General features: G+C 42.6%; 1 protein-coding gene across 17 annotated transcripts in view; it reads right to left on the bottom strand.

The window, feature by feature from the left end:
* Nucleotides 1-17,039, bottom strand: part of CDH23 (cadherin related 23) — an 846,530-nt gene that overhangs the window by 85,254 nt on the left and 744,237 nt on the right. For 16 of the 17 annotated variants that reach the window (XM_053312564.1, XM_053312546.1, XM_053312548.1 and 13 more), the window contains 6 exons: nt 15,296-15,398; nt 12,966-13,091; nt 7,328-7,531; nt 4,682-5,140; nt 1,379-1,495; nt 985-1,209 (listed from right to left, as the gene is read on the bottom strand). In XM_053312564.1, coding sequence (XP_053168539.1) covers nt 985-1,209; nt 1,379-1,495; nt 4,682-5,140; nt 7,328-7,531; nt 12,966-13,091; nt 15,296-15,398 — 1,234 coding nt within the window. Of the gene's footprint in view, nt 1-984; nt 1,210-1,378; nt 1,496-4,681; nt 5,141-7,327; nt 7,532-9,280; nt 9,490-12,965; nt 13,092-15,295; nt 15,399-17,039 lie in introns of those variants that run through there. The other variant, XM_053312563.1, reaches the window with a different exon arrangement.

Raw genomic sequence — 17,039 nt, forward strand, 5'->3', positions numbered from 1 at the left:
AGTGTGGTCTGCGCAGGCGCAGAACCCAGTCCTTATGGATGTTGGAACCACTACCAGATATGTGAACATTTAAGGCTTAAGTGGGCAAATTTGTGAGGATGGTAATGATCAATTAAGATTATAGTGAAAGGAAAGTAGGCAGATTAGTTCTTACCAGAACAACTTGTATTATTTGTTCACAGGAAACAAAGCAAATTGTAGCTGCCTAGGTCTTAAAATGTAAGAGAAAAGAGGGACATATTCCTCTCTAATAATAATAATAATTATTATTATTATTATTAATTCAATTTCTATACCGCTGTTCCAAAAATGGCTCAGGGCGGTTTACACAGAGAAATAATATGTAAATAAGATGGATCCCTGTCCCCAAAGGGCTCACAATCTAAAAAATAATGTGATGGGGCAATATCTTTCTATCGCAAAATGGTCTGATACCAACTTCTAGTTTTTGTCCCAGACTCCTACCTCTAGCTCTACTATCTGAACTCAATTTGTTATTTGTTACTCTTGGCTATCCCTCTTTTATCCCTGCCCCATAATATGGTTGAAATGTATTGTGTAATCACCTTGGAATAGGGACTGCTCTCTTTTTGGTTTTGTTATTCTATAAAGCACCATGAAAATGGATGGCACTGAATAAGTGAGTAATAACAATGATAATAATTCCCACCAATGATAAAGGCAATGAATAGTATTGGATTCTTGGTCCAATCTGTGGAGAATAGACTTATTTTGGATTTTTAAAAAAAGCAGGACCAAAGCAGATCAGGCTAACAAGCTTAGCCCTGAAGTGCTGAGGGAGAAAATGCTCCTTAAAAATGCCTTCTACTGGGCTGCAAAAAAGGTATAGTCTGATTGGAGCAGGAAGTTAGGCTTGGTAGACCCAGATGATGGAGCTGTCCACTCTTGCTCAGAGCTGTCCACCCTTCAGCTGGGGTATACACCTCCATCTACCAAGATTACTCTCGTTTTATCCTCACCTACCTGCCGAGATGTCTTCAAGCTGGACATATCCCTCAGGTGAGAGATTGAGTAGCTCATAAGTGATCTGTCCATTAGCACCTTTGTCTGGATCAATAGCTGACACAGATATTAAGGTGGTCCCTGCAGTGGCCCCTTCCAGGATCCTCTCGGTGAAAAATGTTGCTCCAAAAGGGCGGAACCGAGGAGCATTATCATTGACATCCAAGATATTTACTGTCAGTCTGGCTGTGAGATACAGAGGGAAAGGGATTAAAATGGGAGTGTAGGAATAGTGAACATTTAAAAAACAAACAAACAAAAAACTCTCTATAACCACTTTGCTGCCCTTCTGCTTTTAAATCTCAACACTGCAAAGCAAAGCAATGAATCTAATCTGAAATAGGAACTACCTTACCATTTGGAACACTAACTGAGCGGTCAACCACATCACTGGAATTGTCATAAACAGATATTGTGACTTCATAAGTGGCCACCAGTTCCCTGTTTAAAGCAGACTTAACTTTCACAGCACCTGGAAGGTAGACAAGGAAAGAAAGAAAGAAAAAAACAGTTAAAAAGCACCTTATGAGATATGCCTTCATATACTGACAAAGTGCATTGAGCTCTAAAACTTCTATCTTCCAAGACTTTCATCTTCATATGCATGAACCTCTTCCTAAATTAATTCAGCTAGCATTCCTGTCTACAAAAACATCACTAATTCAGATTGCTTGAATTCATTCCATCCTTTTTCTGTATCCTACCTTACCTAAAGCTATGCTTTTTAATGTTCTCTGTCCAACTTATTTATTAATTATTTCTCTTTGTAAACCGCCCTGAGCCATTTTTAGAAAGGGAGTATAAAAATCGAATAGTAGATGATGATGATGATGATAATAATAATAATAAATCACCATCAGCCAATTACAAAAAGCAAATTTACTGGGAACAGCCTATATTTTGCAACGATATCTATAATAACCAACAGTATTGATGATAAAATTCAGCCATCTCAGGTCCTTGGGAAGGACTCGATGTCTGGATAAAACAAACCAGTCAATAACACCTGTCTGACTGTGTAAACAAGAAATAATAATTGGCTTTGCTAGCACTGGGCACGAGGGACATGTGTTCCCAATGCTGGATGCAGTTCCTTCGCATTTGCAGGCAAAGGAGAGGGGAAGGCAATTGCTTTGGGGGCTGGCTCCTTTGATGCACCTGGAAGCCAACTCAACTGCTGGACTGATTGGAGGGGGCAGTCAGCAGCCCACTGTGCCCAGCAGCAATTCAGCTATTGAGCTCAATACAGGAGGTGGCAGGTGGCCCTCTTGCTCAGCAGCAACACAACTGCCAGGCTTGATGGTGGGGATGGCCCAGAAAAAGGAGGTGGGTAAATCCCCCCCGCCCCCCAAAAGTACTGTTAACTCTTCCAAAGCTCTGTTAAAAAACAAAATGGTGGTGAAGCTACCACCACACACTAAAAAGAAAGAAAGATCGAGGGGTGAATACTAATCCACAGTAAACATGTTCCTCTGCAAGTGATTGGAAAGTGAGCGAGGGGAGTGGAATTTGCCAATAAAGCAACTACTGTGGTCCAGGGACCCAATTTAACAGGACCCAAGCAATGTCCCTGGCCAAATATGCTGATATGTACTAGAGATTAAAGGCTTTAAAAGAAGTGGAAGAGGTTACTGGATTCCTCTAGAGAGCATGAAAAATTTTCAGTTATCAAAGTGGAGGGAGGCTGTAGGCCTGCACCATAGATCTTTTAACCATCTTGTGATGATTCATTTCTACTTACTTTTCTATTATGGACAACGTCTGTGTTTTCTTAAGATATCTAGATATTGAGGCAAGTTACTTTGTGGGAAGGGTGACCAAACGCCTCTACCTACAGTTTTTAGTTAAATGAGTTCAGATGCTGGACTGGAATAAGTTTTCTTCTTTGTATAGAAAATGTACTAAGGTACAGTTGCTTAAAACTGAGCCCCTGAATTAATCTGGCTTCTTTCATAATTTTTGTAACAATGTTCCTCTTTTAATTAGAACTGCTTTTTATTGACAACTGCTCATTTTCTGTGTTTATCTACTGCTGGTTTTGGTTGTATTGATTACTGATTGTTATACACTTATTGCTTTTTTGTTGTTAGCTGCCTTGAGAAGGCAGGATACAAATCAGTATCCTGCCTGGTGGGATACAAATTCTGAAAATAAAACAAGTAAATGAATGCATTTCAGAATTAGTCTTCAGTATACTGTTCAAGGTCCTCTGACAGTCATTGCTTGGTATGATAAATTGGTGTATAGGTTGAGCCACGGCAAACACATATAGAACCACAGAATTAAGTTGAGATAGTGTGGAATTGTGCATAGTTGGATTTGACCAGTGGGGGTCAGAATTCAAATCTCTGCATAGCCATGAAGCTCACTAGGTGACTTTGGGTGGATCAGTATCTCTCAGGATAGCCTATTCTGGGCAAATCTTCAGGTTTATAATACTTGTGTCCAAATGTAAGCTGTCCTGAATTACATTATATTCAGCTTCCCTTGTTAGCCACCCTCCACTACATACTGAAACACAGGACAAAAGATCACTTACCCTAAAAATGCTTGCCCCTCCCACTCCCTAGCAGCTAGATGCTTCTGAGGAGCTGTCAGCATTCAGTCTGTGAAGGCTACAACAATGCATGGCAGGCATGTGTTTCAGCTGCTAGCTGCCAGCAAGACACAAACCAGCACTAAACCAGAGAGGATGAGGATGAGGATGAGGATGAGGATGAAGAAGGTGCTGATTGAGATGGAAGGAAGACATTGAATACACACACAGAAGCACAGAAATCAAACCTGCAGGTCTGAGAGCCATAAAGGAAAATAAAAAGATTCGTTAGTTGGTTAGTTAGCTAAAGCAAGTACCAGTCAAAAGGGTGCAGAGAAACTCAGAGAAAGCAAGGAAGAGAGCCAAAGTAGATGTCTCATGGTGAGAACTCCAGATTTCCACCCCCCATCAAAAAGTGAGGGACGGGAGAATGGGGGGGGGGCTAGACTGGGGTTTTAGTGTGGTGGGGGAAGAGGATATAACTATAGCCATATAACTATTCTGCCCCCCGCCCCCCTGATTGCTGTTTTTTAAAATAAAATAAAAAACTAGGTAAAATTCCAAGTTTGAACTGTGCATAACATCCAGTTTGGCCCTTAAAGGGCAAGAAACACAAAGAGAAAATGGAGAAAAGCGGGAAAGAGGAGAAAGGGAAAAGGAAAGAGAAACGGATATGAAAAGAAGAAGAAAAAGGGAGGGTATTTTCCTCATTATCTACTGCATTGTTAACACAGCACATCTCACAAGGGAAAATGGATCAATAACAGCAATCCAGCCCTTTAAAATACAAAAGGTCTAATAAAGCAAATAGATGTGGTTAGCAAAATGAGGAAAATTATTCAAAATAGTCCCAATGAGATTAAAAGGATAGGTTAGGCATGGCCTAACTTGCCTTTTTAAATGTCAATGGGACAACTTTGAGTAATCTTCATTATGTCAGCCAGTTACTGTAAATGCTGATTGGGGCAAAAAATTGTTATTTTCAAGGTGAAAACAGTATAGAACTTTGTTTCCTCTTTCTATTGTGTTTATCTTTTCTCTTAGAAACTGTGCATGTGATTAACTTCCACAGACATTTTTAAAAAGTGTTTAGAATAGTATTTCACCTGCCAATTTTTGTACCTGTTCTAAAATCCACTGCAAATGCTCCTTGTTGATCTGGCACAAGAGCATCATTGTCATCCTTGGCCAGGATTTCAATAATGTAGTATTCCAGCTGGGGACTGAGATCTCTGTCTATTGCAGTCACCTCTGCAACAACTGTGCCTGGGGTAGCTGACTCAGGAATGCTGATTGTCTGGATGGGATTGATGAACTCTGGCTGAGAGTCATTGATGTCTTCAATCAGGATGCTCACAGTGGTTGTGCCAGAGAGGGGGGGTGTACCCTGATCCATGGCAACCACTGTCAACCGGTAGTTGTCCTTTTCTTCTCTGTCTATGGTGATGTTGGCCACACTGATCACCCCAGTGTTTGCATTGATCAAAAACTTGTCTTGAGCTCCACTCTCAATTCGGTAGCTCAGCTGCTGGTTGAGGCCACTATCCTTGTCAGTTGCCATTACCTGTAGGACAGAAAAACCTAGGGGGAAACCCAAACTATGACATTAGAAGGATTTTCAATCATCTGGGTTTTTAGAACTAAATATTTACCATTCTGAATCAGTCCAACAGGCAGTTGTGTTTAACATACTATTCCTGGAGCCTGTAAGGAAGTTTGACACTCCTGTGATTAAGCTAACTGTGCCAAATGAAGCTATAATGGATTAGTTCAGAAGCTACTTTACCCAACTGGCCTGCACCATGTGATAAAGATGTGAGCATGTCATCAGAGTACATGTTTCTCCCCCGGCATGCTGTTCCTTAATCATATGGGGAATGGTTCATCCAAACTGCTCCTCTACATGAAGACCAAACATTTTGGAGTTTTAAGTAGTATTTGGACAGCATAGAGCAGGACAGTTCAGATGAACCACACATCCCATGTGATCAAGGAACAGTGTGTGTGTGAGGGGGGTGGGGAAGATGTCTGTTTATGTCTTTATTATTGGGGCAGTGTGGTTGGGCAAAGTATCGTCCAAACTGTTGCAGTGAAAAATTATTCCTTCCCATAATTTGTAAAGAAGTCAAACTACAGATTTTTGTTCTCACAGGGTTAAGCAAATCAACTTCATGAGTCTGTAGTGGACTGCAAGGTCTCTATGTGGATTCATGGAGAACTAAATAAAGTCATATATGTGGCCCATAAAACTCTTTCATTAAAATATGAAGTGTGACTGAAAACATTTACAAACACAACTGAGAAAAATTAAGTGATGACTTGCCAACTAAAAATGCATATAAGAAATCAAATTCCTGCCTCTTCCTTATTTGCCAGCTTGGGGTGGGAGTGGGGATTGATTAAAGACAATGATTAAAGCTTGCAATCGGGCATTCTGCATGCACACAAAAATTAAATTTTTACTGATTACGGCATCATTACCATGTGAAAAGCCACTGAGAAGTCAACCCAGATTCAACATTGTGATGAGACGTATATAGGAGCTGGTGAATGAGTGAGTGTGTGTGGTTACCCTAGAACCCAGGCACAGAAGGTTCAGAGGGGGAGGGATTTAAGAAAGGCAGCTGAGACAGAGAGAAGAGAGAGGGAGCTGGATTTAGTTGTGTGGGAGTAGGAGGTGTTTTGAGCTGGGGGTTGAGAATTTGGGGGGGGGTGTTCTCAACAGGAGAGACTGTTCAGGGGGGTTGTGTGGAACTTGAAACATGAATGTGTAGAGGCTGGAGAACCAGCAGTGTTCTGGGCAGCTCCTAGTAATAGACAAGAAAGTCTGGAGAAATTCACTAAGTTTACAAACCCAAGTTTAATTACTTATGTCCCAGTTTTCTCACCTCCCTATATGTTACATTTTATCCAGAACAGCTGATGTACCTAGGAACTTGGTAAAGAAGCTTGTGTGCCCTGCTTTGCAGAGATCTTTATTCTAATCTGTAAATAATAAACTTATTCTTGTTTTTTTGTTTTATACCTCAAGTTTTGTTTCATTTTATATCCTGAACATATATGCCTATCCTGCAGGGCAACAATAATTTATATGGTGGCAGTGAGGGAAAGTAAAAGCTGAATGAATTCCCAGAACCTGGAGACTAAACTGTCATAGAACAATAAAAACAAATCACCTCCCTAGAATTGAGAGGGGCATCAGGGTGGGACCCTGACAAACATCTTATCTACTTGTTTAAAAAACAACACCAAAAACATATACAACTACCACCTAGTATCAGATGAATGACAAATAATAATCTTGAGCTTGGTAACAATGAAAACAAGAAATTAACAGGCTCATCTGCATGGCACTGTTTATTAATGCAGATATTCATTCTTTGGAATTTTGAAAATAAATCAAATTGTTTCATTTTTTAAAAAAACAACTTATTATGCAAAGAAGGAAAAAAAAATCTTCCAATTTAAGTGTAATTGAACTTTGCTCCAGGAGTCTATTCTCATAATACAATCACATTTATTAATGTAGTAAGGAAAACATATAACTTGTTTTGTTCATAAACTAGGAAAGGATTATGCAGAATATTGCAATTGGACCTCTTAATTTCTCTGATTGATTTTGACTCATTTATTTTATAATTAAAATAAAGGATCTTTCCTTACCACACTTCAGTTCTTTTGGCTCCCCACTGTTCCTCTTCTAACATTCCCCAAACCAAGCCTCACCTCAATCCCAGCTGTAACCCTGCACTTTCTTTTCATTCTAACCTGGAGGGCTGTTTTCTATCAGCCGAACAGTCAACATTGTTGGGTGAAAGATTGGCCTGTTGTCATTATCATCCAGAATGGTCACTGTGAGGCTAGCAGTGCTGTTCAACTTGCCAACATCTACTGCAACCAGAAGAAATTCCAGGACTGGATTTGAGAAGACTTCTCTGTCTATCACTTGGCCTCGCTTCACCAAAATGGCACCTGGAGAGTTTTTATAAAAGACAGTTAGAAAAAGGGAAAAGCCAACTATAGACAAATGCAGTCAAAAGTTTCTCAAGCTTGACCAAGTATGCTCCACAGAATACAGATCTCATGTCACCTAACTGAAAGCTGCAGCAAATTGGATCCCTCAACAAGTTGTTCTAGTAAGAACTAATCTGTCTACTTTCCTTTCACTATCCCTACAACTGGACTAAATTTGGTCCAGATTAGTTAGGCAGTTCACAAGTTGCCCACTTGTGCCTCAAAAGTTCATGCATCCACCATCTTGAATTGAGGTGGATTACATCATCACAACTATGTGTTTGAAGTGTCCCTATGTGCCCCTACAACTGTACCAAATTTGGTCGAAATCAGTTCCCACTTCCACTTCAAACCTTCATGTATCTGCCATCTTGAATCAAGGTAGATGACATCATTACAAACTATGCCCTTGAGCCATCCCTATGTGTCCCTACACCTGTAGGAAATTTGGTTCAAATCGGTTAGGCAGTTCACAAGTTAGCCCAATTGCACCTCAAATGTTCATGTGTCTGCCATCTTGAATTGGGGTGGATGACATCATCACACACCATACCATTGAGGTGTCCCTGTGTGTCACTCACTAGAACTGTACCAAATTTGGTTCAAATTGGTTAGGCTGACCACAAGTTAGCCCACTTGTGCCTCAAATGTTCATGCGTCTGCCATCTTGAATTGGGGTAGATGACATTATTACAAACTGTACTCAGTTTGGTTCATAATGGTCCAGGCATTGTGAAGTTGATAGCAGCGCGCGCGCACACACACACACACACACACACACACACACAGTTGATCTCATAAGCCTACTGGAAAGTAGGCTAAAAATACATGTTGGCATTTGCAAATGGCAACAATGGCTAACTGCAAGGGGAAAAGGAGGCCCAGAGACTTCCTTAACTGGAGACTGAACATCATGCCACCTCAGCTCCACATTCTATTCTTGTGAAGTCTATCACCTACATTACGGTGTGATACTTACACGAAATATATGTACGGCATGCTATCAAAACTGTGCATCTGTTATTGCATGCCTCCAAATATTTCCCCCCATAGTTTAGACTACTTTGTCAAAAAGTTCTAAACATGTGCTTGACTCAGGAACAAAGGTAGGCAGTGCTACAAACAACATGACAGGGCCTCCAACTTACCTGTTATGTGATAGGCAAAACTTATATCACTAATGATTATTGTAATTACAGTCATCCCTCGCCAACTGCGAGGGTTCCGTGCCTGGAAAACCTCACAGTTAGTGAATTCTTGGTCGGAGAGCCATTGAAAGCAATGGCAAACAAAGGGTTAGGGGAATCACGGTCACAAAGTGACTAAAACAAGATAACAAATTGAAAGAATACCCCCTGACCCCTGGAAATGACTCCCTGACCCCTGGAAATGTCACCCTGACCCCTGGAAATAACCCCTGATCCCCGGAAATGATTCCCTAAGCCCCCCCATTGCCCCTGGACCCCTGAAAATCTCCCCCAACCCCCCCCAAAATTGCCCCCCCGATCCCTGGACATGACCTCCTGACCTCAGTAGGCAAGGGACGAATGTATATAAACCTTTTCAATGGGTTGTTCCCAACTATGAGCTAAATAGATGAGCAGAATCTCCAGATGATGTAACTGTTGCTTGGGTGTCCCTTTCCATACAGCAGGTAGAATATGGAATGCTTCCACAAAAATAACAGCCGTACAACACAAAACTCACATGTCAAAAATTTAGGTCAGTCTTCTTCCTAACTTGCTAGTTCTATGTAGGGAGAATTTGGGGGGCGGGGAGTCGGGGAAAAGGGAAGCATTCAAACATCTCATCCCTCTCCTGTAGTACAAAATGGTATAGTTTAGCAAGATATATAGCTTAACCTGAGCAGAGTATTTGCGCGCTAGTACTTGATTGCTCCCCTTACCCGCTGCCGCAGCCCCCCTCACCTCAGAGATCTCTCCACCCTCAACTGAGCCGCACTCCTGTTCCTCCTCCTCCATCCTGTTGTTTCTATCCCCCTCACCCCTCTTGGTCACTCCTCCATCCCTTTATTCCACCCCCCTCACCCCTCTTGGTTGCAACTGCAGCTTTGCTGGAGCCTACTGGACAAGTGGCAGCCCCCTATACCCAGAGAGCTCCCACCCTCACCTGAGCCCCGTTCTTGTTTCTCCCCACAGGAGCAGCAGGAGCAGTGTTTGACCGGGCCCTTCCTTACTGCCACCATCACCATGGCCGCTCGTTCCCCTCAGGGCGCTGACAGGCCTGGGCTCATTCCTTGCCTGCCTGCCTGCCTCTGCCAATGGCCTCGCTAGCCCCAAACAGCAGCAATGGTTGACTGGGTCCTTCCTTGTTGCCAATAGGTGCCATCATGGCCACTTGTTCCCCTCAGGCCACTGACAGGCTTGGTTCCGTCCCTTGCCCTTCCTTCTTTCTCTCTTCCTCTCCCTTCTTTCTCTCTCTCCTCCACCCGCTCTTCCGCTCTGTCTTTCTTCCACTCCCTTTGATCTTGTTCATCTTGTTTCCTCATCTAATTCACATAACAGCAGCCTCCTTCTCCTGAAGGGGCTCTTTTCTCCCTCATGACCCCTCTCTTTGCAGACCCCTGCTTACTATCCTTATATATATATTGATTCCCCTCTTCTACAATCAAGAACATCTTCTAACCAGTATCAGTTGAATTCCAACTGTCCTTAACCATCACAGGCTCCTCCCTATCTGCATATGGAATCCCCACTGCCATGGTGCTATAGGCTCCTCCCCCCTATCTGCATATGGAATCCCCACTGCCCAATCACCATGGTGCTTCTGCTCTCACAGGCTCCTCTCCTCCCTATCTGCATATGGAATTATAGGTTTGTGCTCACCTGTTTCAGTTCTATTTCAGTATAGACTGGATTGTAGTAATCTATTTTAACACTCTGTGTAAAGGGACTACATTCCAATGTATCTGTCTAGAATATGTGCAGTCTTTGTAAAATGTTTTGATTTGTGGTTTAAACAAGGGAAAACATACATTTTTAGCCTAGTTTCCTTAAGGAAAGTAAGCTTTTGAGATCACCCGACATTCTCTGTGTGTGTCTCGGTGTGTCCCCCCATCAAATTCGCAATGCCTGGACAATATGAACCATATTTGGTACAATTGTAGGAACACATAGGGACACCACCATGGCGTAGTTTGTGATGATGTCATCCACCCTGATTCAAGATGGTGGGTGCAATTGGGCTAACTTATGAACAAACTAACTGATTTGAATTAAATTTGCTACAGCTGTAGGGACACATAGGAATGCCTCAATGGTGTAGTTTGTGATGATGTCATCCAATTCAAGATGGTGGACACATAAATTTTTTTACATGCAAGTGGGCTAACTTGTGGACAGCCTAACTAAATCAGTTAGGCTGTCCACAAGTTAGCCCACTTGCATGTAAAAAAATTTATTTGCTACAGCTGTAGGGACACATAGGAATGCCTCAATGGTGTAGTTTGTGATTATGTCATCCAATTCAAGATGGTGGACATGTAAAAAAAAATTACATGCAAGTGGGCTAACTTGTGGACCGCCTAACTGATTTAAACTAAATTTGCTACAGCTGTAGGGACACATAGGAATGCCTCAATGGTGTAGTTTATGATTATGTCATCCACCCCAATTCAAGATGTCAGACACATGAATGTTTGAGGTGCATGGGCTCACTTGTGAACTGCCTAACTGATCTGAACCAAATTTTCTACAGGTGTAGGGACACATAAAGATGCCTCAATGGCATAGTTTGTGATGAGTCATCCACCCTGATTCAAGATGCTAGATGGATGAATATTTAAAGCTTAAGTGGGCTAACTTGTGAGGATGGTAATTAACAAATGAGATTATAGTGAAAAGAAAGTTGGCAGATTAGTTCCCACCACAACAACCTGATCAATCAATCAATCAATCAATCAATCAATTTATTACAGCCATAGGCCATACAGAGATCATACAAAGATTAAAACAAAATTAAAAGCAAAATATGCCAACAGCAATACAATACACAACAAAACAACAACCTGATAAAAATAAACAATGGCTGTAGCATAATGCAGATGCTGCAAACCTGACCACACCACTGCAAGGCTGCAAATCACTTGGTGATGCTACTGAACAAGAGGGCAGTACTGGTACTGCTGACTCTTATGTGATCAAGCATTGTATACTGCTTCTATTGGGAATAATGGAAGCAGGGTACAACAACTGATCACGTAAGAGTCAGCAGTACTGGTACTGCCCTCTTGTGCAGCAGCTTCGCTAGGTGATTTAGATCTTGCAGCAGCACAGGCAGGTCTGCACTGGCCATGTTACACTGCAGGATATGTCAGCCAATAAAAATGCACTACGAGGATCTGTACAGAAATCCTTCCCCCCATCCCAACAGAGACTGTAGTAGTCTAATGTAATGCACACAAGAGCTGATTAGGGATGTGCATGAATCGTGATTCAGCGCTCAATTTGAAACACATACCTGGCACGTTTAAACGGAGGAGAGCAGATGCACACTTGCTCCTCTGCTGCTTGCTGCCACTTCCTGAATTGGCAGCTCTCCTCCCAGCTATCTTCACATGCCTATCTTCACAAGCATTCTCCCCCAGCTGTCTTTACGTGATGCTGGCACACATATGGCCTCCGTGCATGTGCAGCGGCCATGTGTGTGGTCAGCATAGTTGCTAACATTGCAATGGTTACTGTGCAAGTGTGGAGGCCATGTGTATGCCAGTGTCGTGCAAGGGCAGTTGGTGGAGAGTGCCGCTGGCGTGCAAAAATAACTGGGAGGAGCGATTCAGGAAGTGCTAGTGAGCCGTGGGAAAGCAGGTATGCACCTGCTCTCTTCCATTTTAAAGGTGCTGGGGATGTGTTCCAAATCGCATGTTGAATCGTGATTCGAGCACATCCCTAGAGCTGATTTTCTTAAAGAAGCATGAATATAACATCTTATCTATATCCATATAACCAATACCTATTTTGCTTTAACCAAACTAATGATGAAATTGTCATGAAGTTATAGACTATTTCCATCTGGGTCTTCTCCAGATTAGATCTTTTGGCTGTGATGGAAAAGTAACTCCACTCAGCAACATCAACTGCTGCCTCTTATTCTATTCAATTCTTCTGTTCCAAGCTCCATATTGAGCAGCTGGTTGTCCATTCCTGTTTTCAAAGATGCTTGTTTTCCATATGTCTTGCCTCTCCCTCAACTTTTATTGCTTTCTCTTCTTTTCCCACAAACATTCTAGTTCTTCTCTTTCAACTTCCCTTTTCTATAACATTTCCCAACATTCTCCTTTTCCTCTGCTTTCAGCCTGTACTTCTATTAGTCAGGGCAAAGGTTCCATTACCTCATAATATCAAAGCTTTCTAGGTCTGTATGGCTTTCTTACCTGTTCTGTTGTTGATGGCAAAAAGGTTTGTTGCTTTCCCAAGGAGCTGGTATGTCACCACTTCATTGATTCCCTGGTCATTGTCCAAAGCTAGAATTGGCCCATTAAGGACTGTGATGCGAGTTCCTGAATTGAACATACAAGTGTCAGTAACAGGGAATATCAGCAATAGACAACCTCCTCTCCATATCCTTCCCTCCACCTCCCTACACCAATGATCCTATGAGCAACATTGAAAAATGAATGAATGGAGCTGAATGAGGCCCTATGAGACATAACATAGAGGTGCAACCTTGGCAGACTGAATCAAGAAGCCCCCTGGGAGAAGCCTTAAAGCCCTGCTAAAACAAAACAGAACAACACACATTCATCAGGCATATTGAAATAAAAGGATATTCAGCAAGAATTTTGCCTCATTAGCTGGTTCCTGTACACGATGAGGAATGTGACAGGCAAAGAATCACTGAGACTGATTGAAGTTTAAAGATTTTAGAAGCAATCAAAATATTTAGAGATCCAACTAAGGAAACTTGTGATCTCCAACTAGGTGGAGAGGTATGTATTCACCCGACTACTTAATGTTTAATTGTAAACCGAACTGAGCCATTTGGAAGGGCGGTATATAAATCAAGTAAGTAAGTAAGTAAGTAAGTAAGTAAGTAAATAAATAAATAAATAATAAAGGTGAGGAATAGTGAGGGGGCTAGTTTGAATTCTGATATACATCCCTCATCTGGCATCAGCCAATGAGACCACATATTATTACATACTCATTTTCTTACATACTAATATAACTGAAGCAGTCAGAAAGGGTCACATTCTACAGTCCTAGGCTTATAACTGTGTTCAAAAAGAAATCCCAAAGATGGTTGCAAAGAGCCAAAAAAGTGACTATTCAGTTTTAAGACAGGAGAACATAGGAACATTGGAAGCTACCTTCTACCAAATCAGACCACTGGTCCATCTAGCTCAGTATTGTCTACACAGACTACCAGTGGCTTTTCCAAGGTTACAGGCAGGAGTCTCTCCCAGTCCTATCTGGAGATGCCAGCAAGTGAACTTGGAACCTTCTGCATGCAGGCATATAGCTGCTCTTTCCAGAGTGGCTCCATCTCTTAATGGGAATATTTTACAGTGCTCACATGTAGTCTCCCATTTAAATGCAAACCAGGATGGACTCTGCTTGGCAAAGGGGACAATTCATGCTTGCTACCACAAGACCAGCTCTCCAGAAGAGAACAGTATTTTAGTAGTCAAAGAAAACTAAGACCAGTTGTGCTGAACAATACAAGAAGTCTTTAATGAAGGTTTATGTAGTAGAAGAAATCAACCTACTTTAAAAAGCACAACATATTTCAAGCAAACCCCCTTTCCCCAAGTATTATGCTGCTTTAAATTTCCTATGTAGCATTTCTCAAATACTGTTCACCAACTTTATTGAAGACTTTTTGTCTTGTTCCAGAAAATGTTCTGTGACTGGTATAATATAATGTGTTTCATCTTGGCATTTTGGTAGCCCCAGATTCTCTTAGCTGCTTCTTCAAGCAGAAAAAGGGGCTATTCTTACGATACAAAAATCGGGCTAGGAAAATCCTAGCCCGATTTTTGTGATTGTCAGAACCCGAGCCTGGTGGTTCTAGAGCGGCTAACCCGCTCCTGTAGCCCGCCTCTTAGCCCAGGTTTGCAGAGCGAGCGCTCCGCAAACCCGGGCTACTTGTGAGCAGACCCCCGGCCGGGAGGCTTAAAAGCAGCCTCCCCACTCAGGGGTCTCCCCAGTATGCCCTGCGCACTTGCGCAGGGCATACTGGGGCTTCCGGGTCCGCGCAGCCCCCGAGCTCCCCAGCCCCCGCCGGCTCTGTCTTGGAGCCGGTCATCATGTGGGCGGCCTATCCAGCCACCCAGGGCTCCCTTCCCACTCACCACTAGGAACTGGATCTCACTGATTGTGAGACTCGGTCCAAAGCCAATTTTACTCATTTGAAGTCCTGATGTTCACAATATCAGAGGAGTTGGATTTTTTTTTGTCACTTTGCACATGCGATGTCTAGGAACACTTCCTCTGTTTCAGAGAAAATGGCTGAGGAAGATAGTAAGGGAGAAAGGCCAAGTGATATGGTAGTGGGAGAAACAATAATCACTTTCACAAAGTGAGGAGCTTTTACTGTAAACCAAAACAATGTGAGGCAGCTTTCCTCTTCCTGAAACTACTTAACTATTTGTCATACTCTTAACACTATACATTTGTTAAGGGAAAACCAATCTTTCAGGTCTACTGGGTTGGAACAAAGACACCTTCTGTAAGATTCTGTTCAGTTGGAGGAAACACCCACCTGGTGGGGAGTTCTCCAGCACCTCAGCCTGGTAGGAACTCTGAGTGAAGAGTGGGTGGTTATCATTTTCATCCGCAATGGAAATTACTAGCAGGTCAAAATCCTAAAGTTATGTGAAAGAAAAGGAAAATTGAGAGAGTGACTTTAAAAGACTCTGCAGTTATCGTTAGCAGGCATTAGCAGTTCCTCTTCACAATCATCATGATTGTTTAAACTAAAGAATATGTACTGGTCACTAGTAGATTTTCCATCAAATGTTTTATTTGTTGTTGAGATGTATAGCATGCCCAATTCTGAAAATCTGGGGTGGGCAACAAAAGCAAAACAAGAAACCAAATAGATTTGTCATCAAATTACAACTTCTTCCCACTCTAGCAACTTAACCCTGAACCCCAACGGCCAGATAGGTCTTATAACACTTCTGAAAGTTGTTTGGGGAGCTTGCAAATGGAAGTGGCAGGCACCCAAGAGTGCCTCTCCTCATGTTCTTGTGATTTGAAACTGATTGATTATGGTATCATTCCATCATAATAGTGGTTTTGCTGGATCTCATATCAGGAAACATAATGAAGAGGAGAGATCATAATGGACACATGGAGAGGTTAACCAGCACCAAAAAACTGCACCAGTGAAAACACTGGAGAAGTGGCGTACTATATCTGGACAAGGACTACATCTGCCATGCTAAAACAAGCCCAGAATTCTGTGTCACAGAGGGCCAAACTACATGTGACATTAAACATGTCACTGGTAGGGATGTGTATGGAACCGTGTTTGGGTGGTTCTGAAGCGGTGGGGGTGGTGCTTTAAGGGCAGGGGGAGGGTGCACTTACCCCTCCTGCCACTTCCCCCCCACTGGCATTATTTTTTCATAAAAACCTTTGGGGCGGCAACATACCTCCCTGCCATCCCATTGCCCTCCCCGGCTGGACGTACCAGGTGAGTGTGTGCCTGTCACATGTGCACCTATGCATGTCAGATGGGCACGCGTGCACACATGATGTGCACACTCACACACGGTGCTTCCAGCCACTTCCGGCCGAGGAGGGCAACAGGGTGGCAGGGAGGTATGCTGCCACCCCGAAGGTTTTTACAAAAAAATAACGCCAGCGGGGGGAAGTGTACCCTCCCCCCATGCTTAAAGTGCCACCCCTGGGGCCTTTGAACTTCGAACTGGCCCCATGTTCAAACCTGTTCGGAGGCCCATAAAAGGGCCTGTGAACAGGTTTGGGCACATCCCTAGTCACTGGCCAAGATGTGCTTTAATTTTACTTGATAAAAGGCAGCTGGATAGGAGGCTCCCATCAATTGGGATCATGGAGGGATGGGGTAGGGTGACTTTAACTCTACCACCTGCCATGGTCCTGATCTGGATTCCCTTTTTTCCCCCTTGGAAAATAGCAGGAGGGAATTTGGATTGGGAATGTGGTGGGAGAAGAGATAAAGACCTCTGCTAGTCATTGCAGTCCCAATCCACAGGGACCCCCAATCCAACTGCTGTTTACTAAGTAAAATTATGCATGGCCTATGATGATTAATTTGGCTGTGAGTTACACTGAAGTCATCCTGGAATATTGGTTGAGTTATTGAACTATCAGATAGCTTTTTATTTTGTTTTTAAGCCCATCTGTACCATTGTAGTACAGCATAATATCTGTTTTTTCAGGTGTCAGTAGATGAGATCAAAACATTAAAAGGCAGCTCTGTGAGGCAGGTACTTGAGAAAGGGAGCAGATAATTGAGT

This window comes from Hemicordylus capensis, chromosome 3 (assembly GCF_027244095.1).
Source record: "Hemicordylus capensis ecotype Gifberg chromosome 3, rHemCap1.1.pri, whole genome shotgun sequence".
Lineage (NCBI taxonomy): Eukaryota > Metazoa > Chordata > Lepidosauria > Squamata > Cordylidae > Hemicordylus > Hemicordylus capensis.